This window comes from Thalassophryne amazonica, chromosome 19 (assembly GCF_902500255.1).
Source record: "Thalassophryne amazonica chromosome 19, fThaAma1.1, whole genome shotgun sequence".
Taxonomy (NCBI): Eukaryota; Metazoa; Chordata; class Actinopteri; order Batrachoidiformes; family Batrachoididae; genus Thalassophryne; species Thalassophryne amazonica.
In genome coordinates, this window is record NC_047121.1 from 42254987 (window position 1) to 42281259 (window position 26273).

At 40.9% G+C, this 26273-nt stretch overlaps 1 protein-coding gene across 3 annotated transcripts; it reads left to right on the forward strand.

Annotated features, from left to right (window-relative positions):
- Positions 1 to 8995: 8995 nt before the first annotated feature.
- On the forward strand, positions 8996 to 26257 carry LOC117500650 (RNA polymerase II elongation factor ELL-like). Of its 3 annotated transcripts, none has more exons than XM_034159399.1 (12): positions 8996 to 9221; positions 14598 to 14642; positions 14734 to 14855; positions 18192 to 18352; positions 21929 to 22233; positions 22550 to 22674; positions 22943 to 23423; positions 23503 to 23587; positions 23686 to 23752; positions 23866 to 24037; positions 24213 to 24257; positions 24344 to 26257. In XM_034159399.1, the coding sequence occupies exons 1-12, from the start codon at positions 9099 to 9101 to the stop codon at positions 24470 to 24472; spliced, it is 1860 nt and encodes a 619-aa protein (XP_034015290.1). In that variant the 5' UTR covers positions 8996 to 9098; the 3' UTR covers positions 24473 to 26257. The 3 variants fall into 3 exon arrangements, with proteins under 3 accessions (XP_034015290.1, XP_034015292.1, XP_034015293.1); XM_034159401.1 differs by having other exon boundaries at positions 22943 to 23414; positions 23500 to 23587; XM_034159402.1 differs by lacking the exon at positions 8996 to 9221 and having other exon boundaries at positions 14594 to 14642; positions 18197 to 18352.
- Positions 26258 to 26273: the final 16 nt, after the last annotated feature.

Below are 26273 nucleotides of genomic sequence, written 5' to 3' on the forward strand. Positions count from 1 at the left end.
GTGCCAATGAGAATGGCTTCAGTTTTTGTGCTGTTTAGCTGGAGAAAATTGTCATTCATCCACTTTGCGTCTGTCCATTTCAAATAAGCTCAGGCCCAGAGAAGGCGGTGGCATTTCTGGATGCTGTTGATGTATGGCTTTCGCTTTGCATGGTAGAGTTTTAACTTGCACTTGTAGATGTAGCGACGAACTGTGTTAACTGACAATGGTTTCCTGAAGTGTTCCTGAGCCCACGCGGTAAGATCCTTTACACAATGATGTCGGTTTTTAATGTAGTACTGCCTGAGGGATCAAAGGTCACGGGCATTCAGTGTTGGTTTTCGGCCTTGCTGCTTATGGGTAGAAAGTTCGCAGATTCTCTGAATCTTGTTATTATATTATGGACTGTAGATGATGGAATCCCTAAATTCCTTGCAATTGAACATTGAGAAACATTGTTCTTAAACTGTTGGACTGTTTTTTCATGCAGTTGTTCACAAAATGGTGATCCTCGCCCCATCTTTGCTTGTGAATGGCTGAGCCTTGATGCGCCTTTTATACCCAATCATGACACTCACCTGTTTCCAATTAACCTGTTCACTTCTGGAATGTTTCAAACAGGTGTTCTTTGAGCATTTATCAACTTTCCCAATCTTTTGTTGCCACTGTCCCAACTTTTTTGAAATGTGTTGCAGGCATCTATTTTAAAATGAGAAAATATTTGCACAAAAACAAAAATGTCTATCATTTTGAAGATTAAATATCTTGTCTTTGTGGTGTATTCAATTGAATATAGGTTGAAGAGGATTTGCAAATCATTGTTTTCTGTTTTTATTTACATTTCACACAATGTCCCAACTTCATTGGAATTAGGGTTGTAGTTATTCATTCATTTTCTAGCTGGCATACCTACATGTAGCTAGTATATAGCACATACGTATCTGCTTTTCAAAAAAGGAACCTGTTCATTTTGTTTGCTAACAAATAATAGTGTTTTATTACATTGTGTGTGATCATTAAAATTTGATAGTACAATAGCTGTACTACAGTCCATCTTATTTCAACAGGCAAATGTCACTATTAATGTTTTCACTGCTTTCAATTTTATTTAATTTCATTTAATTTATTGTATTTATATAGCACCATATCACAACAAAGCTGCCTCAAGGTGCGTCACACCAGTATGGTCTTGCCTTACTTGTGTGATTTATTCAAATAATAAGTAATGAAGGAAAAGTGTTAACAATTAGAAGAAAACAAAAGAAAGTGCAATGCTTTCAGGTCTGTATCCAACCAAACAAATGCTAATTTGTTCAAGTTAATTACATACGTCGGAATCGTGTTCACTAGTTAACTATGAAAAACATCTTAAATTGTTCGTCTGCATTCTCACCACTTGTTTGAAAGTTGAAGATGTTTTCCCCTTCAGGTGAACTGGGTGAACCTGCCTTGAGGATGATGTCAGATGGAGACATGCAGGATACCGGTGTGATGTCAGGGGACGGAGGGACGTTCAGGTAACGTCTGGTCACCGGGCCACCATGCTTACCCATCTCTGTTGCAATGATGATGATGTCATGACCCCTGGCACGGCAGGTTTCCATTAATACCTGATATACATATAAGCGCTGGTTGGTTGGCCATTTAAGATTTTGTCTTTGTAACAAAGTTTAAACGGCTGTTACTTTCTGCTAATATTCAAAATGTTCATGCTGAACATTTATAAGGATTTAGTGTTTCAGTGTTGACTGTCAAGTAGGGCTCAAGATGATCTATCGCCTCATCTGCCTTCACATACTTATAGTAGCAAAACAGACCTGTTTAAAGCAGAATCAAGATCAACTGCAGATGAGAAATGGCAAGAAATGATGCAGAAAAATCTGCACCAAAACTTCATGGATTCTTTCTTGTGCTATGCCCCAACGCATCAACAAGTATGGTGACACTTGTTTCAGTGATCTTGGTGACAAGCAAACAGGTGAAAACACTGCGTTCTTCAACCTAACTGACCTTCAGCGTAGGCTGGTGCTGTGCATTGATGGCGTACACCAGCGCTGAAGCTCCCAAATAATCTTCCATGCTGAGATCGGCTCCCGCAGCCAGCAGGGTGGACACCACCTGGGCTCCTGCTCGCTCCATGCAGGCATACATCAAAGCAGTCTGACCCACCCGGTCCTGTGTGTTGGGATCTGCCTGACATGATATGATAGATTTTCGATTAAAACTTTGTGTTCCTTTAGGCCTCAGGAATCCCCTGTTGGTTAATGTTTAGGGAATACTTGGTGTTGTGAGTTAACAAAACACAGACTTTTATAAAATTACACATAAAACTTAAAGATCAGATTACACTTAACATCTAAATGAGATACGACTGGTGTTTTGAGCTGCACTCCTCTTTAGCAGACAGTTTTGAGCTGTTAGTCACTGAATGCACAATGTTCCACATAATCAATAACCATCCCTCCTCAGAATACACTGTGTTCTGTTCAGCAGTGCCAAAATGTTTTAGTAGGTGGATGGAGTACACAAGCAGAGCTGAAGCACCGGCAGCCTACTTACTATGCATTAGAAGTAAACTTCTCTTACTGCACATTCATTATTTACTAGGGAGGCACCTATGTCAACGTCAACAGAGATTTGACCGTAATAACTTCTCTGCAGTAGATTGAATTTAGCCACATGTTCTGATTTAATGGGAACTATTAGTCACCACAGACTGACCTTGTTCTGGAGCAAATATGAGAGGAGTTTCATTGTCTATGGTCCATCCGGCTCCCCTTTCAGGGCCTTGCAGGCAGCCAGGAGAGGAGTCTCTCCTCTGGCATTGCACCCATTGACTTGCGCACCTCCTTCCACCAGTAGGCGGACCAGACGGAGTTTACCCATGGCTGCTGCACTGATGAGGGCGCTGGAGTCGGACAGAGGGTCCTCCATGGCTCACAGAGACACAAACGTCATGTCATTCAAATACAGTGTGACCATGATCCCTGAAGGTACAACACAGCCCGTGTACCAACCTGACTACTTCAAAAGGAAGGGCAGTATTCCACATGACCTTCTGTCTATGTGTCTGTCCAAGCTTTCTTCCAAGTTCTGTGAACTGGTCCCCCAGTTGTGCCCCCTCACTATCCCCCCATCTGTCTATGTCACTCTAATATGAGTCACAGCTGGCTCATACCATTAAGATTATATATTATTATAGTATTGCAACAGCAATTGGCTGCCCCTTTGTTTTCAGGAATTAACGTGGCAACACAGAAAAAGCATTAAAGAAATCATAACAGTGACAGTGACAAATAACGACAGTCTATAATAATAGCAAGCACGCTGACAACAATAACACACTTAAAAAGGAGGTGCTCATTAAGAAAGAAGTAAATAATAGAGAAGAAGTAAGTCCTATATAGGCCCTGAGGCCAGTTGGATCCTATGCATATGTCTGGATTCTGTTGGGTGAAGCGCATGAGACTGTACGACTCTTCCTAGACGGGACGCCAGTCAAACACAGGTTACTTCCCCAGCTAATGGTGCACTTTCACGGCTGGGTGGACTGAGGCAATGCAGATGAAGCATCTGTCCAATGACACAGTAGCAGGATTCAAACCCAGGTCTACATATTGGCAGGCCAGCTCCTTATCCACTGCACTACCTGCCCTCCATTTTAGATAAGTACTGAGTAAGGGTGAATTACATGAATGTATGTGTGTATGTTCATGAGAGAAAGCTATAAATTTCTGTACAGGGTGTAAGAGATGACATAAGATGTGTGATAACACAAATGATTGTGAGGCATTGCATCAGTTCCACATAGTCCCCAAACACTAGGTGCAGCCCCAAAGGCACACACAGGGTTTGCAGCCAGGCAAACCATACAGCACCCCATTCCCTGTGGGAGAGGACATGTACCACAGTAGGATCACTGCTATGCACTACCAGGATGAAAAAATTACCACAGGGAACACAAACCATCCACTTCACCAGAGGGTGCACCCAAGCCACACTGCAAGCATGAGATATAAGACACAGGCTGCTAGCCCTGATAGCAAGCAGGATCCAAAACCTTACAGAGAGACTGGGTCAATGCTTCATCTGGGACCGCCCACCGAGGTGCAAGCAGGAAGAAGGTCCTGGCACCCTGTGGCCCCCAGGATCAAGGGCCCTGCACTGGCCCCCTCAGAGGTCCCCAACAGCTCCGTGACACATCATCCCCATCTTATCCCAATCTTATACTATCTTGTACAAAGGGAAAAAAGACCAAGTCTGAGCACTGATGTCCCTGAATATATCAGCACACTGATAGATGCATTCACAGCACACTGTACGTCATGGATATTACACTCACCTCAATGCTTTTCACCCTTTGCAGTGGGATTTTAATTTATTCCTTTTCAGCAAAACCAGAAGATGGAGTCATCTTGAAGCAAAACAAAATGTTCTTATTTTCCATTCGTTCATCCTTTGACAGCTTTATGTCTGCTGTCGGATGAAGCTTGTTGTGTGGCAGGCCTGAAGTAAGCTGTGGAACACAAAGTGATAATCTACTGTTTGTGTAGCTTCTCTGTCCTCGTGTCTTGCCTTCATACCTGCTGGGAGGTTTGGCCCTCTGCCAGCGTTCAAAGTTATAAACGGTTTGGAGCTGATAAAGGTCACCTGTTGCTCACACTGCTCTACAAAGAACCACAGGCACTTTGATATGATTCAGCTCTGGACGGCCCTCCGTGGCCACCGTCTGCTTTCAAATGTCAGTTGAGAGGGGCGGACGATGATAGAGAGACAAAAGAGAAATAAAGGGCAACAGCACAAACATAGAAGAAAACAACATCTGACAAACACATGAAGAGTTATCGTGTTCTTTTTCTACCTTTTGTATCAGTAGGTGCAAAGTTGTTATCAGGTGTTCTGATAACTAAATCAACTTGAAGTCATGTGATGTCAAAATAAATGGAGACAGTAGAGAAAGAGATCAAGCGGCCAGGCTTGACCAGCAAATACCAACTCATGACTCAAACGGCATTTAACTGATGCTAACAAATCTCACACTTCGCTGTAATTTTGTTTTTATTACCTCCGCCAAGGAGGTTATGTTTTGGTCGCATTTGTTTGTTTGTCTGTTTGTCAGCAGGATAACTCAAAAAGTTTTAAATGGATTTTGATTAAATTTTATGGAGTGGTTGGAAATGACAAGAGGAACAAGTGATTAAATTTTAGTGGTGATCCGGATCACGATCCGGATCCCGATGCTAACGTGTTAGCATGTCTGTGGGTTAGACATGGCATTTTCATTGTTAAAAGTTAGCATTAAGCAGTTGCAGCTGTCATCACATTCGGGTGCATTTGTTTTCAAATTGTAATATTTCTTAAATTTATGTTTGTTTATATATTAATAATCTAATGATTATTATATACAATTTTAGAGAAAAAGACAAAAAGAAATAGATCACTGTGCCAAGGAGGGAATCTCTTTAGGGTCAGTGACCCTATGGCCTTGTTTAGAGAAGTGTTTCATAAATGTTAAAAAAAATTCATATATTTGCAGTTTAGTTGAATAATAAATTGAATTTTGTCTCTTATTTGTTTTTGTCTATAAGCACATGCAACATCAGTATCAGTGCTCAGATGACAGTAGCTTCTGGGAAAGGTGCAAGTTGCAATAAACTGTGATGGCAAGCGCTAAGGTTACATGCTATCCAGTCACAGCAGATGAAACTTTTTTTACTACTGAGCAAACATCATTGTTAGACTTTTTTAGGTTCAGTGATTCCACGGTGTGTAGATGTTATGGCATCAGTGACCCCATGGTGTTGGCGGAGGTTTGCACTCTCTGAGTGCTTCTAGTTCAGAATATGAACTGGAAAAAGGACAATGCATCACTCACAAACTGTGATATCTGTTTTTCAGACACTTGGTGTCCTCCATCCCCTGTGAAAGTATTGGAGTATAGGTCTGTCATATCTGTTCTTTGCTGTACATTGAAGTCCCTTTGAATCAGACCCTCTCTATTTTGGATTTGAGCAAAAAATTGGAACATTACCCTTAAAGTAACTAGTAAGTGTTGGGTTGATGTCCCTTGTTTGCAATAACTGCATCAATTCTGTGACTCATCAGCAACACCAAACTGTTGTTTTCCTCTTTTGTTCTGCAAATCAGTTTTCTTTTCAAAATAGAGTATGAGAACACACACAACATGGATCAGTGTGTGTGTGTGTGTGTGTGTGTGTGTGTGTGTGTGTGTGTGTGTGTGTGTGTGTGTGTCCTTATTTATCCACCAAACGTGATCAAGCCAACACTAAGAAATAAATGGTAAATGGACTGCACTTCTGTCGTGCTTTTCCATCGGAATAAGAAGCTAAAAGCTCTTTACAATGATCTTAATGATGATGACAATGAAGATGAAGATGATGACGATGATGACAATATTTCTGTGTAAGGGCTAAAGCCCTCTGCACAGCCCTCTGCCCACAACTGCAGAGGGAAGGGCTAAAGAACAACAACTTGTCCGGAAAGCCCTCACAGTATGTGGGTACCCACGATGGTCCCTGGACAAAGTGCAGAAGTCCCAGAGAACAAAGAGACCAGATAGACAGGAGATGGAGACAAGAAGAAGAGTGTCTCTCCCTTATTTAGCAGGAGTAGGGGAAAAACTACAGAAGATCTTCAGACAGCACAAAATCCCAGTTTACTTTAAACCGGTTAACACCTTGAGACAGAAATTAGTTCACCCTAAGGACAGGATACCTAGTTACAAACAGAGCAATGTAGTGTAGCCTATCAGATGTCAGGAAAACTGTAACGAACACTACATAGGTGAGACTAAGCAACCTTTACACAAAAGGCTATACCAACACCGCAGAGAGGGTGCCAGTGGACCTCAATCTGCAGTTCATCTCCACCTTAAAGAGACTAACCACACGTTTGAGGACAAGGAAGTTAAAATCTTAGCCAGAGAGAATAAATGGTTTGAGAGAGGGGTCAAGGAGGCATTCTATGTGTAACAGTTGAAATCCAGCCTTAACCGGGGAGGGGGTCTGAGACACGCTTTGTCCCCTGTTTACAATGGGGTACTCAGGTCAAAGCAGTTTCAGTCTTTTGTTTATGGTAATGAGTCATTGACGTCATCAGAAGAGTCATCAGGAGAGCCATCAGGAAAGGCGTCCGTCCCATCATTAGGAGGGTGCTAACTAGAGCACAATAGTTGCTAATTAGAGCTATTGTTTAGTCACTAGCCTATAGCAGTCTGCCTGTCGGTAGGAGGGGTCTGGTTAGGTTTAAAACTCCAGCTTTTGTGGCTTCTGTTTATTCTTCTCTACAAGAGTCAAGACAGAAGTCAGACTACCAGAGCAAGAATTTTAGCTGAGGAAGCTTCTGCAATTTGAAGCGAAATGTCCTCGCATCAAGCAACCCAGTCCAGTCGAAGATTCAAGCTTCTCTACTGATGACAATATTGATGATGATGACGACAATGATAATGACAATATTGATGACGACAATGATAATGACAATACTGATGATGATGATTGATGATGTTGACAATGATGTTGACAATGATGATGATAATGACGAAGATTATACTGACAATACTGATGATGATGATGACCATACTGATGATGATGATGATGATGTTGACGATGATGATGATGATGATGATGATGACGATGATGATGATGATGATGATCATACTGATGATGATAACGATGTTTACGATGATGATGATGATAATGACGAAGATGATACTGACAATACTGATGATGGTGATGATGTTGACGATGTTGATGATGATAATGACACTGTTGATGATGATGACGACGACGATAATGACAGTATTGATGATGGTGATGATGATGACAATGATAATGATAATGACAATATTGATGATGGTGATGGTGAGGATGATGATGACGACGATGTTGATGATGATAATAACAATGTTAATGATGATAATGACAATGTTGATGATGATGATGAAGATGATTGACTGAGCTATTGGGCAGCAATAACTCAGCTGGTAAAGCAAGCTGTCTTGTGATCGCAGGGTTGACTGTTCGAATCTGGCTCCCAACCAGTCAAAAATCTGCATATTGCCATTGTGTCCTTGGGCAAGACACTTAATCCACCTTGCCTGTGTGTGAATGAGGTGGTGATTGGAGAGGCCATAGGCGCAAAACGGTAGCCACTCTTCCGTCAGTTTGCCCCAGGGCGGCTGTGGCTACTGTAGTAGCTTACCACCACCAAAGTGCGAGTGAATGAGTAATGCAACTTGTAAAACACTTTGGGTGACTTGAAAAGTGCCTTATAAATCCAAGTTATTGTTGTTGTTATGATGATGATGATGATCTTTATCACAGTCTACCTCATTGTATTGGATTTACACAGACTGCAGTCAAATCGTACTTGACACTTTCACATTGTGCAATACTTTTGATCACTTAATGCCTTTTTTACCTTTACTTTTTATACTTTTATTGCTTATGCCTTTTTATACTCTTCCTGCTTTTACAATTTAGCTTCATTTTATTATCTACTTCTTATCATTTTTATTGTCTTTAAGACACAGTGCTGAGTGACTTGTGTTCTTCTTTCTCCTCAAATGCATTTAATTGTAATGTTTTTACCTCTGTGTTATAATTTAACATAACTTGATGATGATGATGTGTGTTCGTATCATAATTATTGTTATAATTATTATAAATGGATAAATGAATCAGATGCCATTTATGTTAGGATTTATCTTAAAAAGGAGTGAATTAATTTCTATTTAGTCGTTTAATCTACACTTTCGTAGTTTAAATACTCGGTTTTAAATTCCTACAATGTTTGGGGGGACCTGTGAATGAGAGAAAGAAGAAGAAGAAGACGTGAGAGATACACCAACAAAGTAGAAGTGGAAACGTCAGCCTTCGCGTCACCGTTTATTTATGTCCGCTGACCAATCACATCCACTCGTGAGTTCAGCCTTGATGACGTCATAGGAGGTACTCCAGAATAGCGCGCGGCAGAGGAGAAGCCACACGGAACCGATTTGTCCTTTTTTTTTTATTTGATTCTTCTCTGGTTGATTTGGTTGGTGTTTGTGAGTTTATGCGGCAGGTGTTTGCGGACACACTTGTCTTGTTTTTTGCGGCATGTCGGCTCTGAGGGAGGAGCGGTGTTACGGGTTGTCCAGCGGTAAAGTGAACGTGTCTGTTTTCTTCGTTAAACTCACTGACAGCGCCGCGCGAGCTATTAGCTTCTTCCAAAACAACAAGGTACGTTCATTATTTCACTCCGCTTCTTCACCTTCAGCCACGTAAACGCTGGAAGTCAGACTGTATATGGACAGAATGTGGTGTAAATCCAGATGAAGTTCACTTTCGAGTCCGCCTCTTTTATAGCCGCTCAGTAAAAATACATGTTGCATAATCGAAGGCGGAAACGCTTTAAACAAGCTGTTAGCTTCGCGTCGGTATTATGAATGCTAATCAGAAGAGTTGTGGGAGGTAATGTTTGAGATGGACTTACACATATTATCAGAGCATGTAAGAAGTGAGGATGGAGAGAATCTCAGTCATCCATTAGATTTTCAGTCAGTCAGGGGAAGTGTGCAGTCATCTGCACTTCCTTAATTCATGCTTCCTAATAATCTGAGGGGAAACTCCTCAGTGAGTACATTCTGACAGATCAGCTTTCTGAGTAAAGGCAAAACCACAAGGACTTTATGCTGCTGTCATCGCTGGGTTTACTGTCATGATGAAAGAAAGGATAAAAGGGGAAATACCCCAAAAACTCGCAAGCAAAACGCTGTTCTTGTGCAGATTGTCTACAAGGGTGGATCAAAAAGAAATTCCACTTTCATGATGTTCTACTAGGTGGCCTGAAGGAACCAATCATAGGTTGTGATGTCCATTTGTCCAATGATTTATTTTACAGTGCATCCGGAAAGTATTCACAGTGCTTCACTTTTTCCACATTTTGTTATGTTACAGCCTTATTCCAAGATGGAGTAAATTTATTTTGTCCCTCAAAATTGTACTCACAACACCCCATAATGATGACATGAAAAAAGCTTTTTTTAATAAACAAGAAATTACATGTGCATGCATATTCACGCCCTTTTCTCAGTACTTTGTTGATGCACCTTTGGCAGCAATTACAGCCTCAAGTCTTCTTGAATATGATGTCACAAGCTTGGCGCATCTATCTTTGTGTAGTTTTGCCCATTCCTCTTTGCAGCACCTCTCAAGTTCCATCAGGTTGGATGGGGAGCGTCAGTGCACAGCCACTTTCAGATCTCTCTAGAGATGTTCAATCAGATTCAGGTCTGGGCTCTGACTGGGCCACTCAAGGATGTTCACAGAGTTGTCCTGAACCCACTCCTTTGATATCTTGGCTGTGTGCCTCAGGTCATTGTCCTACTGAAAGATGAACAATCAGCCCAGATTGAGGTCAAGAGTGCTCTGGAGCAGGTTTTCATCCAGGATGTCTCTGTACATTGCTGCATTCATCTTTCTCCCAATCCTGACTAATCTCCCAGTTCTTGCCACAGAAAAACATCCCAACACTATGATGCTGCCACCACCATGCTTCACTGTAGAGATGGTGCCTGGTTTCCTCCAAACATGACACCTGGCATTCATGCCAAAGAGTTCAATCTTTGTCTCATCAGACCAGAGATTTTTGTTTCTCATGGACTGAGAATCCATCAGGTGCCTTTTCTCAAACTCTAGGTGGACTGCCATGTGCCTTTTACTAAGGAGCGGCTTCCATCTGGCCACTCTACCATACAGGCCTGATTGGTGGATTGCTGCAGAGGTGGTTGTCCTTCTGGAAGATTCTCCTCTCTCCACAGAGGAATGCTGGAGCTCTCACAGAGTGACCATTGGGTTCTTGGTCACCTCCCTGACTAAGGCCCTTCTCCCCCAGTCGCTCAGTTTAGACGGGTGGCCAGCTCTAGGAAGAGTCCTGGTGGATCCGAAGTTCTTCCATTTACAGATGATGGAGGCCACTGTGCTCATTGGGACCTTCAAAGCAGCAGAAATGTTTCTGTACCCTCCCCCAGTTTTGTGCCTGGAGACAGTCCTGTCTAGGAGGTCTACAGACAAATACTTTGACTTCATGCTTGGTTTATGCTCTGACATGCACTGTCAACTGTGGGACCTTATATGTAGACAGGTGTGTGCCCTTCCAAGTCATGTCCAATAAACTTATTTGACCCCAGGTGGACTCCACTTAAGTTGTAGAAACATCTCAAGGATGATCAGTGGAAACAGAATACACCTGAGCTCAATTTTGAGCTTCATAGCAAAGGCTGTGAATACTTATGTACATGCGATTTCTTAGTATTTTTATTTTAATAAATTTGCAAAAATCTAAAAAAAAATTCACGTTGTCATTATGGGGTATTGTTTGTAGAATTTTGAGGAAAAATATAATAATTTCATCCATTTTTGGAATAAGGCTAAAATGTAGAAAAAGTGAAGCGCTGTGAATACTTTCCGGACATGCTGTATCCATTTTCCTCCTGAGACATGTTGACATTTTGGGATCTTTCTTCACAATCTATACTGTTCGATTTAATGGGGCTATTCAACAGAGCGCTGTTCCTTCCCATTTAATCCCAAATAGTAAATCAGGGCACATTTTGAAGCATCATAGTAACTTCTTGATCCATCTTTGTCAATCATGAACAAACTTGGTATACGTAATAGTTACGGCCATCATCGACACCAGATTTGAAATTGGGATCCAATTTTTGAACTGTTCAAAAATTTAATCCCGTTTCTCGAAATCATTGATAATACATGGTAACTTCTGGGTGTTTTTAGTCGTAATGACTTCAAATAACTCTTCATCTCTGAACTCAGGGATTAACAACCTCCCCCAATAATATGTAGTAATATGGTACAAACCAGTTATTAAGGTGTTGTGTTTTGCCATTTCTTTTGACTGTTATTTCTCTTTAATTTTTGTTCATAATCCTATTTTGTGTTAGTTTAATGAGCAGTGAAGCAGATTGTGAATGATACACAAGTACAAGTAGGGTGCGTGCCGGTAACTTGTCTGTAATTTGAATATCGTTTGAATGCCGTTCTTTAAATAAAAAAAAAAAAATACAAAACATATTTCTGTGCTCAACTTTAGACCAGGTTTTTGGTGATCTGTGATCTGCAATCTTCTGCCTTCCAAAAGTGTTGCACTGAGACTGTGCCTGACCGCATCTTATTTTAAGAGAACACATCCATTATCGAACAGATAAGTTTAGTACACTTGCCACTTAAACTCATGTAGGTGCTGGTTCTTTTGGAAACTGTCAGCCACACTTACATTGCGCCATATGCAGCATACACAGTGTGTGCGCTGTGTGGAGAGGACTGGGAGCTGGGTTCAGTTTATGGAGCAAAATAACCTGCTTGTAAACCTGATTTTGTTCAGCACATAGAAAGGGTAAACTAAAGTACAGAACAAACCCCCTGTTTTTTGTTTTTTGTTTTTTTTCATGCGCAGATAGTGACTATACAAATTTGGGACGGAAGTAATTTCAGTACGTGACGCCGTCTGTGTGACCTCCAGGAACCACCTCCCTGGTAACAAAGTAACATTCACAGAACTACACCTGGAGTTCAGCACCTTAAATAAGTTGCTCAGGACAGAAACCAAAAGGTCCAAAACCAGTTGTAGTTAACTCAACAGTAAGCCACAGTTAGCCTTCTTGGAGATTATAGGCTAATTAGGATGTTAAGTTCTGACTGAAGTGGTAGCTTTTTTTATTTGTATTTATTTATTGGCTATATTTTGACCTTTGACCCTGGTGCCTCAGAAAGTAAGGTTGTAGTGGACGTTGTTGGACAGTTGGGTTATTGTTTCAACGCACTAACTCAGTTAGGATTTGCGTCAGTCACACAAAACAAATTTTGAAATTTTTGAAGATAAAGATGAAGTTTAAATATGAAAACAGTCTTATGGTTTTGTTGTTTTGTGTCTGTTTTTGGGATGACTAAACAAACGAGGAGAAAACAAAGCCGAAGCTTCTCCTGCAAGCTCTACAACAAACATAATGGAGATGATTGTCATTTTGACAATTAAAGAAAATGTTGGCACGTCAGTTCCTGAAACTTGTGGGTTTTTATAAATCTATTGATAAGACGGGAGAAGAATTGGGGGGGTGGATGATTCTAAAAGTAAATAAGTAAATTGTTATAGAAAGAACTTTAGACCTCAGAGAAATGAGTCTACTATTAAAATATTTTGGAGGACTTTTAGTTTGACATCAATGTATAACGAACCTTATTTAGGGTCTGAATTACAGCTAAAAAGTCTGCTCTGTTCAGTGCATTTGTGCCAGCGTTTAATCCACTTTGAATGTTAAGACAAAACTTAAAAGATTCAGAATATTTCCCCCTAATAATTAATTTTCTCCATGATGCTTTTTAATGGTTGTCTGATGTTGCTGATGTTCATGTAATTTGTTGTTTTGAAGCCCTCCGCTCTCTCATCAGGTGAGGCTTTATCTTGTGCCAGAAAAAAGTTTTTGTTTAAAAGGACCCGCGGTTTATAGGAGCAAAACCACAGTCAAATCCTAGTTTTCAGTAGGTTTCAAAGAGCTGTGTATTCTTATTTATTTTATTAAGCATTTTTTGAATGCATTGGAGTTGAAAACGAGGACTTGCACTCTTTTGTGTTTTAATGATTATGAAGACATTTCCTTTAAAGCTTCATAGCTTCAGTGAAAGTACCTGCAAAGCACTAAAGCATATTCACAATCATTACACAAATCTATAACTGGCAAGACCCTTTGAAATACTTCGAATATGAGGGCTTGTAGAGTAGGAGGCAGCACCTTCTGGTCTCTCGGCTTGTGTTTTTTTTTTTTTTGCCTTACATTTGGTTATTCATAAGACTTTTGACCTGAAAGAAAAAAAAACACTCCATGAAGCTGAGCCAAGCTGGCAGCCAACACAATCATCAAGAGGTGGAGTCACAACTCTCCTCCCTGGAAAGGTCACTTATATTCTAGTCATCATGTACTTTCTATTAATTTTGCAAATTTGTCACTTTGTCACTGCTGCAGTTCTCCAAAGGCCTGTTTGTCCCTGTGGGGATGGGTGGTGTGTTCTCTTTATTTTTATTTATTTTTTGCACCATTTCACCCTGTGCGCACGCCAGCGGCTGCTGTGTTTGACGAGGTTGTAACCACATCAGAAAAACAACTCACTCTCTCCTTGAAAACCAGTTTTAATTTCTTTAAATGAGCTGTTATGCACAGTGTTGTGTGACGCTTGGAGAGCCACAGCTGACAGAAACAAAACGCTGAAGGCGTAAAGTTGCACCAGGTCATAAAAACCACAACACGACACAGAAGTGAGCTGCACGAGCGCAGCACAGAATACAAAACAGGAGCACGCCAACATCCTAAGTAGTCTGAGAGCGGAGGGGTGTGGTGGGTATGGACACGTTTGTTCAGATGTAATACCTGGGCTCAGGTAGAGATCACAGAATCACGTCCTGCTGAAGTGTCCTTAAGCAACACGGGTGCGTTTAAAGCTCACCACAGTGCAGCTCTCTTTTGGCGAGGCGAGCTGCTTTGAGGCTGAAGTGCTTATGTATCAGAAGTCAAATGTTTGTTTTTTTGGTGGGGTTTTTTCCAGGGCGGCTCTTCCAATCCGACCATCTGTTTCAGTGGAGATCAAGGGGTAAGAAACACATTTAAATTTTTTCCTCCCGTGGATTCTAATAACTTGGAGAGATTTTATATCAGTTTGTTTGTTTGTCTCTTTGTCACAGAGAATCACGATCCCCTGCTCAGAGAGTAAAAATGAAGTGAGGTCATTCACCTTTGGTGTGACGAACGTTGCCAGTGACAACCCACATGGAAGCTTTGACTGCTTCCATCATCTCAGCACTGGGTAATTTAAAACACAATAATGACTCACCAGACTGGCATGAGGACTATTTTAACTTTGTATGGTTAAATAGCTGGTTAGTTACATGGTTAGAACCACAATCATACACAGCTGTGAAAAGTTAATTCTCAATAGTTGCTTGTCATCAAATTAATGAGAGCAGAATTAATTCAGGTATATATGTATGGCAGTCATTTATTCTTTTCCCCATTAAAATTAATCATATTTTCTTCTGTATTGTATTTCTGTATTCATTATTAGGCGTGTCACAGATCACAACACTCACAGTTTGGATAGGATCAGCAAAAAAAAAAAGTAGACACAAAGATAAATTTGCCTTCTATTTTTAAAACAAACTTAGCGAACAAAGAAAACATGATGTCCGGTGTTTAAACAATATTTTCAAATAGTTTAATTCTTATGTTAAACTGCCATAGGAACAGTATTAGTGAATAAAAATAGTATCTGTCAGCATCATAAAAAGTAATTAAAGAAATAAACAAAGCAGACCTGAGTTCACATTCTTTTTGAAAATGTGATGATGTCTGCATTGTCTGGTGAGAGGGTAATAACTGTTTTCTGTAGCACTTTCAAGATAAATATCACTTGCCAGAAGTTGTCAAACATCTGTATTTTTCCGGAGCTCAGTGAATTCTTCAGCCCTCATCTGCAGACGACATGGGACACACTCACTGATCTGAATGGTCACATCACAGCAAGATCGGTGCGCATATTTCAGCCTAGTCTTCCTGATACTTCTTAGTAATTATTGCTGTGCTTGACCAAGATGGGCATCGGGCTTCACTGGCTGTCTCGAAGAACTAGCAGTGAAATGTGGCATTTCAATTTAATTTCAATTTATTTTCATTTTTTATTTATTTATTTCCCCAGAGCAACAGTGGTAAGGAAAAACTCCCTCTGAAGAAGAAACCTCAAGCAGACCAGACTCAAAGGGGTGACCCTCTGCTTGGGCAATGCTACAAACATAAATTACAGAACAATTCACAGACGAATATACAAGAAATGCTATTGGCGCACAGGACAGGAGGGTTGCCAACACAAATACGACTGCCATCTCTGGATGGAGCGATGGAGAGAAAAAAACAGAATCAGGCATCAGAAAGACAAAAAATACTATATAATTTGCCAGCATTAAACAACAAGAAAAACAGAAGAAATACTAAGGTGATTGCCGGCCACTAGCCCTAAACTTCACTAAAAGACCCAGAATTTAGGTAAAGTTGAGGATGTCTGCTTTCATGATGCTCTGTTCACACGACGACTTATGTGATTATTCTTGTGCCACCTTTGTGAGCATGTGATATATGCAGCAAGATGAAGCCTCACCTGACAAGAGCACGGAGGGCTTCAAGTTGTAATAAAATGTGGAAAAAGTGAAGCGCTGTGAATACTTTCTGGATGCACAGTATGCAGAAAGTAAAAGTCCAGCTGCATATTTGTTCCATTTTCCCAATAAATCAGCTGACTGTAATTAGTTCAGCTCTTCAGGCAGGTGGATGAGCTAATTATTGAGATGACCTGTTTCAGGTGCACAGGTAGAAGTAATACATGCTAGGGTTTTTACTTTCTGAAGCCGGATTTGACTCCTCTGACTATATGTAAAAAATATATGTTTTAGACATTGCCCAAGTTTTGGTTGAAACGTTTTGTAATTCTACCACATTTGATTTTGATAGTTAGCCTCAAATTAAAGGTGACAGTCGCCACTACATGCTCTTATGTGTTGTTAGTTTTTCATTTGTAATATCGTTGGACAACTACTAAAGAAGTGGTGTGTTAGATGGGTAGGAAGGTACTGGATATGACATCTGCCTAGCTGAGGGAAGACTAGGAAACTTGAAGGTGGAATGAGGAAGAAGTTAGTGAAAAATATTAGGAAAGTTAGAGAGATGAAGAATTAGGAATACAATGAGATGTGGTGTAAGGTGATGTGGCAAAGGCTAATTAAATGGCTTCCAGCGAGCTGTAAATTAAGTTAAATACTAAGGAAGGAGAAAAGGAGACCGAAAGATAGAGCTGGAAAGGATGTACAGCAGCTTAGGGTAATAAACGAAGCAGATGGTAATGTGCTGACAAGTGAAGAGAGTGTGTTGAGAAGGTGGAGGAAATATTTTGAGGAGCTAATGAATGAAGAAAATTAAGAGAAAACTCAGGAAGTGCAAGGGAGTAGTAAGGATGAAGTGAGGACAGGTGTGAGGAGGATGAAAAGTGGAAAGGCAGTTGATCCAGACGACATTCCAGTGGAGGCATGGAATGGTTTAAGAGAAATGACAGTGGAGTCTTTAACAAGACTGTTTAATAAAACCTTGGAACGTGACAGGATGCTTAAGGAGTAGAAATATACATGTGCCAGTTTTTTACAAATAGTGCAGAGCTGCAATAACTACAGAGGCATAAAGTTGATCAGCCACAGCATGAAGTTCTGGGAAAGAGTAGTGGAAGCAAGGCTCAGAAAACAGGTGAAGATCTGTGAGCAGCAGTATGGTTTCTTGCCAAGAAAAGCATGGACGATGCAGCGATTGCTCTGAGAGTACTGATGAAGAAGCATTGAAAAGCCAGAAGGAGTTACATTGCATGTTCCTGGATTTAGATGTTGTATGAGGAAGACTGTAGTGGCAGAGAAGTATGTGAGGGTGATGCAGGATATGTACAAAGACAGTGTGACAGTAGTGAAATGCACAGTAGTTCAAGGTGGAGGTGGGATTACACCAAGGATCAGCTCTGAGCCCTTTCTTATTTGTAATGGCTATAGACACGTACACAGATAATTTCAGACTTGAGTGGACCAAAAACACATTTTACATAACCTTAACGTGCACACGTGTAGATACTGTACATACATGTCTACACGTATGTACAGTATATTAATAAATAATTTATGGATTAAACATATTTTCTCAGTAACAAATAATGTACACTAGAACTTTTATTTTGCATTTTATAGATAGAACTAATTTGGCTTCTTAATGTGAATACTGTATTTTAATATGCCTTCAACTACCAATCAAACTGTGAAATCTGGATATTATGTATATGTTCTTTGCAATTTTTATATGACATATTCTATTATGTGCTTAGACGTAGTAGCAGTTTCTGAAGGTCTTGCAAAAATGACACGTGAAAACAGCAAACCACATGAACATTGTAATTGCAGAGTTGTCCAGATAATTTACCTTTACGCTTGATGAACTGCTCCCATAATATAAACAACATCGATTAAGTTTTGAAACAGTTTTGTTTGAAATGCAAATGCAAAATAAGCCAGGAAGGCTGTGTCAGCTCACTGCCTGTGCTCTGTGTTCACCCTCCTCTCTCCAGTGCTGCTGAGGAGCTGTCATATCTTGGGGTGATTCAGAAGAAGATGACGGTAAAAGCTACAGATGACTCCTACGATAAGGCTCGTCAGAGCATGGCACAAGCTGAGGAAGAAACGCGTAGCCGAGGAGCTATCGTCATCAAAGAAGGGGGGCGCTATCGAGGTGATAAATGCAGAAAATACTCATAAACGCATAAAGTGTAGTTGGTTACACAATAACTAAATACAAGTTAAGCAATCAGGCTGGCATAAATAAACTTTCCTACTGTGCTGATAACATCCAAAAGGCACAGTTGGGTATATTTGTGTTGGTTGCCATAGCAATACATGTGTTAACTGTGAGAGAGTAATTTTTGTTTTTGTGCGTCTGTTTCTCCTCCCGTGTGTTCTGTAAGTCAACATGCTTTCGCTGCATATCTGCAGCAGCACATTCCTAAGTAGAACACACACACACATATATATAAACCAAGTGATTTAATTTATTTTTTTGTCACCACTGTCGTCCTACATCCAACCACTAAACCACTTCCTCCTAAACAGTTTGCTCACTCATTTTATTTCACTGTGTGCGCACACACACATACGAGTGTTAATATTTTTTTTTTCCATTCAGAGGAAGTTTACACACAAAAAGTCCTCTTTTAAAATAGCTTTGTGCAGAAATGTGGGTATTTCCAAAATTAGACGGCAGCATTTGCTGTGAGACGAAATGTGCATCTTCATAAAACAGAATGTGGCTTACTAGAGAAGTGAAATTGGCTCGCGTTTATCCACAGTGCTGCTGATAGTGAAATATGCTGCGCCAGGCCCTCACTGTGCAGAAAACAGAATGAACAGGAATTGTTCAAGTCACACCTGTAAGGTTTTTACTGAGCTAGTTTCAGAAACATCACTTACTAAGAAGCCTCTCTGATGATTATTAGGTTATGGTTTCAATACAGTTTGTTACATTGTCGGCAGAATAGTTGAAATGGTCAAATGGATTTCAAAGAAATTTGGCAGAGCGTAGAGTGACACCAGTGACAATTAAGGCAGACAGAATAATTAAAAATAACAAAATAGTGAATAGCCATTAATTTGGATATCAATAATCATTCAGCATAGCTTATATATCCGCACCACAGCATTGAGGCTGTTGTGATCAAAACCATCATTATTATTATTATTATTATTATTATTGTTGACCCTGTTCTGCTGAGTTCCATACATGGGTCGCAACACCTGTTAAATACTGTTCTTGTATATCTAATTGGCAATAAAGTAATTTCATATGAAGGCATACAGTGAGGCAAATGAGTGATCCACTGTCGAGTTTGCAAGTTTTCCCACCTGCAAAGAATGGAGAGGTTTGTAATTTTTATCATAGGTACACTTGTGAGAGACAGAATCTAAAAAAAAAAAAAAAATTAAAAACCCAGGAAATCAGATTGTATGATTTTTAATTAAGTAATTTGCATTTTGAACTTGTTACTTGTATAAAGGACACCTGTTCACACAATCAATCACACTCCAACCTGTCCACCATGACCCAAACCAAAGAGCTGTCTAAGGACACCAGGGACAAAATTGTAGACCTGCACAAGGCTGGGATGAACTACAGGACAATAAGCAAGTAGCTTGGTGAGAAGACAACAACTGTTGGCCTAATTATTAGAATATGGAAGAAACACAAGATTACTATCAGTCTTCCTCAGTTTGGGGTTCCATACAAGATCTCGTCCCGTGGGGTAGGGGTGATTCTGAGAAAGGTCAGAACTATACAGGAGGACCTGTCCTTCCCACTGTCGCCAAGTGCTTGCTCACAGGGGGTCGTTTTGACCGTTGGGGTTTTTCTGTAATTATTGTATGGCTTTTGCCTTGCAATATAAAGCGCCTTGGGGCAACTGTTTGTTGTGATTTGGCGCTATATAAATAAAATTGATTTGATTTGACCTGGTCAGTGACCTGAAGAGAGCTGGAACCATAGTCGCAAAGATTACATTAGTAACACATGATGCTGTCATGGTTTAAAATCCTGCAGGGCAGAAAGGTCCCCCTGCTAAAGCCAGCGCATGTCCAGGCCCGTTTGAGGTTTGCCAGTGACCATCTGGATGATCCAGAGGAGGCATGGGAGAAGGTCATGTGGTCAGATGAGACCAGAATAGAGCTTTTAGGTATCAACTCCACTCACTGTGTTTGGAGGATGAGAACAACTCCAAGAACACTGTTCCAACTGAGAAGCATGGGGGTGGAAACATCATTTTTGGGAATGCTTTTCTGCAAAGGGCACAGGACGACTGCACCGTATTGACGGGAGGATGGATAGCGTCAGGTGTCATGAGATGTTGGCAAACAACCTCCTTCCCTCAGTCAGAGCATTGAAGATGGGTCGTGGCTGGGTCTTCCAGGATGACAATGACCCGAAACACACAGCCAGGGCAACTAAGGAGGGGCTCCGTTAGAAGTATTTCAAGGTCCTGGAGTGGCCTAGCCAGTCTCCAGACCTGAACTCAGTAGAAAATCTTTGGAGGGAGCTGAAACTCAAAACCTCAAAGATCTGGAGAAAATTTATATGGAGTGGACCAAAATCCCTGCTGCAGTTTGTGCAAACTTGGTCAAGAACTACAGGAAACGTCTGACCTCTGTAACTGCAAACAAAGGCTACTGTACCAAATATTAAGTTCAGTTTTTATTTTGTATTAAATGCTTATTTCATGCAATAAAATGCAAATTAATTATTTAAAAATCATACAAAGTGATTTTCTGAATTTTTTTTAAGATTCTGTCTCTCACAGTTGAAATGTACCTACAATAAAAAATTACAGACCTCTCCATTCTTTGTAGGTGGGAAAACCTGCAAAATCGACAGTGGATGAAATACATGTTTGCCTCACTGTACGTAAGTTACCTGTCATGGAAGTGGTTAAAATGCGTGTTGGTTTTGTGAACCAGTGGACCTTTAGGCCTTAACCAGGATTAATTAAAATCAGCTACAAATTTGTTAAATGTAAAACTGTAAAAATCTTTGATTCATGACGTTTTTCATTCCAATCTTCAAGATTCAAACAACTTTATTAATCCCTAAAAAGCAATTCAATCTTAACTTTGAAGGAACTGAAAATTGTTGAGGTTGCACTCTTTCTCAAATCAGATAAATTATTAAAGGGGTCACACAGTGCCAAACCAGTAATACCATGATGTAATCCAGTCACTGTCAAAAAAGTTCAGACAGGACTGTGATATTAATTTTAGGTCATATCGCCCAGTCCTAATGGAGCAGCAAACCTTGGGCCAAGGAAGAGTTTTGAACTTGGATCTTGTTTCAGGATTGCTGACTAGGTCAAAGATTTGAATCCACTGCCTTGATCCTACTTCTTTTAATCCTGATGACATGATCAAAACAAGACAGACAGACGAATGACAATGAAAACATGACCTCCTTGACAAGGCTCAAAAATGGCTGTTTAGGATCACAGATGAGCGATTGAGGTCAAAGGTCAGAAACCAGGCTCAAAGATCAGTGATGCTCATCAAATGTCAGGCCCATAGAGCATTGATCAAAGATGAATAGGAAATGAAGTTGAGGAATCAGAAGATTTGAGAACAGATCAAAGCATAAACCCTTTCACAGAAAAAGTGATTAAAGCAAAATGTCACTAGATGTAAAGGAAAGTCTCTTCCACCGTGGTGCTATCTGTAGTGTGGAATATGGTGTTTTTTTTTTTTTTTTAAATATATGAGGTTTCTTGCTCCCTTGCAGGTAAGAAGGTGGTTGTTCGAGCCCCAGCCCCTGCACTAGCCAGCCTGGCCAGGCATCAACGCTCCCTCCAGACCTTCCCACAGTCCAGCTACAGTAAGAAGGAGGCCAAAATGTCCAAGTTGAAGAAGAGCCCTTGTGCCTCAAGTAGGAGGTGCACAGGCAGTGTGGGCGAGAGTCCACTCAGAGACAGAGTCGCCCACCTTCTGGCTCTGAGGCCGTACAAGAGGCCCGAGCTGATCCTGAGGCTACAGAAAGATGGATTGACAGCAGCAGACAAAGACATGCTGGACTCCGTTCTGCATGAGGTAATGTTTTTTTTCAATTTGGCCACATAGAAGAGACACACGTGTGTGAGTGTTGTGGGAATGGACAGAAGGATGTTTCAGGTAAGACGTGAAGCTGAATCAGAATTTGTTGCTGAGTTATTTCTGTTATCTGACGGGTGTGTGGTGAATGAACAATCGTGAGTTTATCATCTTCTTATCCTGAGAGAACACTTTGATGTTCCATACAATGACTGTTAGCCTCAAACTGTCTTTAATTTCAGATATCGAGCAGGTCTAGAAATGACCAAATAAAGCGCTGCTGTTCCACCTTTAATGCACCTTTATTTCTACACAGGTTTGTCAGCTCAATAGTAGAGACAACGTGTTTGTTCTGAAGGATGCTCTGTATAAGGAGGTTCAGAAGGACTGGCCTGGTTACACCTCAGGGGACCAACAGCTTCTGAAACGAATCCTTGTCAGGTAATAAATATGAACATATATGCAGTTAAAGGGTAGCGCTGACATTTTTAACCTGGGTCCTATTTTTTTTTTTTTTTTAATGAAGACATTTAGAAGCTTTTCTGAGAAACACAATAAACGCGGGCCGTGGATTTGTGTACTTTGCTCCATTGTATGTCCTTCAGTTTTATCCCCTTCAAAGAAAAAATGCATCGTGTGCCTTTATGCAGAACAAGACCTTCTGGAGAATTACCAGTTGAGGTTAATCTTTCTTCTTTCTTCTGTGCAGGAGACTGTTTCAGCCCCATCAGAGCCTCCTCCTGGTCCCGGAGGCTCAGGTCAGCCCTCTGCGAGATACACCCAACTCCTCCCCAGCACACAGCCACAAACATTCCCTCTCAGAGATGCACACAGACCCTCTGTTGAGTAAGAAACCTAGGATTTCACACCTGTCTCGTAAAACAAGCGGTAGCAAGTCACGACTCCGGCCATCTGAGCGCGTGTCCCATAAAGATGTCAGAGAAACAAGAGAAGATGATGTGAAAAAGAGCTCACTGGCCCCTCGAAAGCTTTTAGACTCCTTGTCAGCAGTCTCTCAGCAGGAAGCGGAGGAGGTAAACAGGTTGGCGCCGACTCCACCTGCTCCAGAAAAATGTAATGGTCAAATGGACCGCTCTCAAATCATCAATGACCTCCCTCGTTCCTCTTTGAAAGGCCCCAGTGTGGACAGACACACATTCAAAAGGAAGAAGAGCAAACACAGAGACCAGGTGAGTCTCGCCGGCCAAGAGAAGAAATTAATGTGCTGCCTTGTAGGTTTTCCTGTGTAGTGACCGTATTTGTTTGCAGAAGGATCGGTGGAAAGATCGCAAAGAGAAGAGAAAAGATTGCAGTTCAGAGGATCCAAACAACAGTCTACCCCTGGACTACTCAGGTGAGTCCTACAAACTGCTGGCTGGCTTATAACCAGAAGTCAGGTTTTGTTTTGTTTTTTGTTTGTTTTAATAGCTTAATATTTGCTCCTCCTTCTAGATATTAGTATAAATTTGTCAGACTCTGATGTACTTCAAGCAGCCAATGACGCAACAGACTATTTATCGTAAGTCTGCAGTTTACTGCTGATACCTGAGTAGTATAAGTAACACACTGTCTTCATACTACAGTCTGTAAGAGGATGTTTGATCATTGTGACCCTTCCTTATCTCCGCACAGGAAGTACACAGCGATTACCAGTCAGGACCAGAGACAGAGCTACAAACAGGACTTTAACAAAGAGTACGGCGAATACCGAGAGCTGCACGCTCGCATCGACAGCGTGACGCAACAGTTTATTGAACTGGGCTCGGAGCTCAAGCGGCTCCACCGCGGGTCCCACAAAGCCAAGGTAATGCACGGTTTAATGTCGCACCATGAAGGTTACGCTGGCATTAGAACATTTGCAACTCTAATGCAATCCAATGGTAGCATTTAGTCACAAACTAAAACACCATCCCTCTGTAGCAATCTGTCTTAAAATAACTATCGGCCAGCACTGTTTTAACTGTATTTCTTCTTTACAGAAAATTCATAATCAGGTTCTTCAAGAGTATCAAAAAATTAAAAAGGTAACAGCTTTCTTCTAGTTACTCCACATTTATCTTACGATTACTCCATTTCATGCTCATATTTTGTTCTTTTTTTCCCCTTTTAGTCAAACCCAAATTATGGCCAAGACAAGATTCGCTGTGAATATCTGCACAACAAACTTTCTCACATCAAGAAGCTGATATCGGAGTATGATTTCCAGCAGCTCAGTATGGACTCTTCCTCGTCCCACTGATGAGACCGAATTGGCATGGGGCAAACTTGTCAAGTAGAATAAAGTCCCTCAGGCAGGGGCGTGTCTCTCTGCAGAGCTGGATTCCATAATCGCAGTTCAACATCGGCCCACAGGACCTGCTGCCAACATCAGTCTGGCCGAGCGTCACTGGGAGGGGCCTCAGTGGAACACTGTGAAAACGAGAAAAGCAGTATATCAACAGATAGACGTGAACACAGAGTGACAAGTGTTACAAAGGCTTACTGTGCAAAACTAGACTCTCTGTCATGAAACTGATACAAGCATAGTGCAGGTGCTAAGTCTAAAACAAGGAGAGGCACTCAGAGGATGCTACAGCCACACTTCACATATGTTTAATAATTAATTATTTCTGATTCTGTGATATATTAATATATGGATCTGTGTGGCCTTGACATTTGCCACAGGTGCGAATCGATCCTATGACCTTCTCGCTGTGAGGCACCAGTGCTAACCACTAAGTCACCATGCTGCCCAACATTTGATCAGTTCTCTTCAAAATTTGACTATCCTCCACTAACTACTCTTCCAACATATTGGCTCCAAACTCTTTCTGTTAAGTAGTAATGATGTAGAATTTGACCTCTGTGTCCCCCGTGGTCAAAGGTTATGTGACATACAGAAAAGTGTTTGTATGATTTCATGTTTAATGGTAACCACAAATTTATCTTTAACTTATTTCTTGAAATGGGCATTTTAAATGAGTTTGACCTTTAAGGTTTACTGTAGATGTTTCCTGATTTACTGTATGGTCATGACACTTGGACACTAGCCAGTGATTTAAAGTGTGAAACTCAGTTACTTGGAGACTCTGAGGAGCATCAATTTTGTGAAAGAACATGAGTTACAACATTTTGGCCACGTGGTGCTCATCTTTTGGCGTGATCCAGCACTAGTGCCTCTGTGTTGAGAATCCTATCACCTGCCAAAGACCGAAGGGATGCCCACGATTCACCTGGTGATGGCAGATGGATAGTTACTTTCAAGATGGACGTTGTTTGGCTGGCTGGTCGCCATCCAAGACCCAAGGGTGTTCCATGGTGCGGTTGATAGTCATCTGACCAACAGCATGATCGGGCTTGTTTTGTCAGTGTATCTGTGACCAGACTCTTTAAAGTGTCACTCCATGTGGTTCTGTTTTGCTTGCTCCTGTTTTTGCACAGGGTAACCACAACAGATCTGGTGTGGGTCTGTATGTTTATTTGGTACAGGTTTCACACCAGATGTCTTTAATCCTACTCCCAGTTTACAGGGAAATTGGATCATGGGTGGCTTTGAACCAGAAATTGTGTTGTGGAGAGTCAAGAACCAACCACTGCTGCACTGTAGCCATTCTGAATATCTCCTATGTATTAGCATTGGGCAAAAATTTTGAACCTGTCCTACGACCTTGAGTTAACAAATTTTTTTTTTCCATTGAAATCGATTTTAGATGGGATGACCTTCCTTCATTCCAAAACGTTTGGTACAATTACGATGAAAAGACTAACTGACACACAGAGACCTGGAAACAGTACCCGTCCCCCAACATGCACTACCACCACTTGTGTGTAAAAACATCTTTGATTGCCATTTCCATCACATACAGTGCATCTAAAAAATATTCAGAGGGCTTCACTTTTCTCACTTTTTCTTATGTTTCACCTTTACTCAAAAATGGAGTAAATTCATCATGCATAAGTATTCACAGCCTTTGCTCACTACGTTGTTGATGCACCTTTGGCAGCAGTTACAGCCTCAAGTCTTGAATATGATGCCACAAGCTTGGCGCACCTATCTTTGG

Excerpts from the sequence above, each read along its gene's own strand:
- LOC117500650 (XM_034159399.1), top strand. The coding sequence starts at position 9,099 with ATGTCGGCTCTGAGGGAGGAGCGGTGTTACGGGTTGTCCAGCGGTAAA. Across the intron at positions 23,424-23,502 it reads AGAGCAAACACAGAGACCAG|AAGGATCGGTGGAAAGATCG; the intron begins GTGAGTCTCGCC and ends ATTTGTTTGCAG. Across the intron at positions 23,753-23,865 it reads GACGCAACAGACTATTTATC|GAAGTACACAGCGATTACCA; the intron begins GTAAGTCTGCAG and ends ATCTCCGCACAG.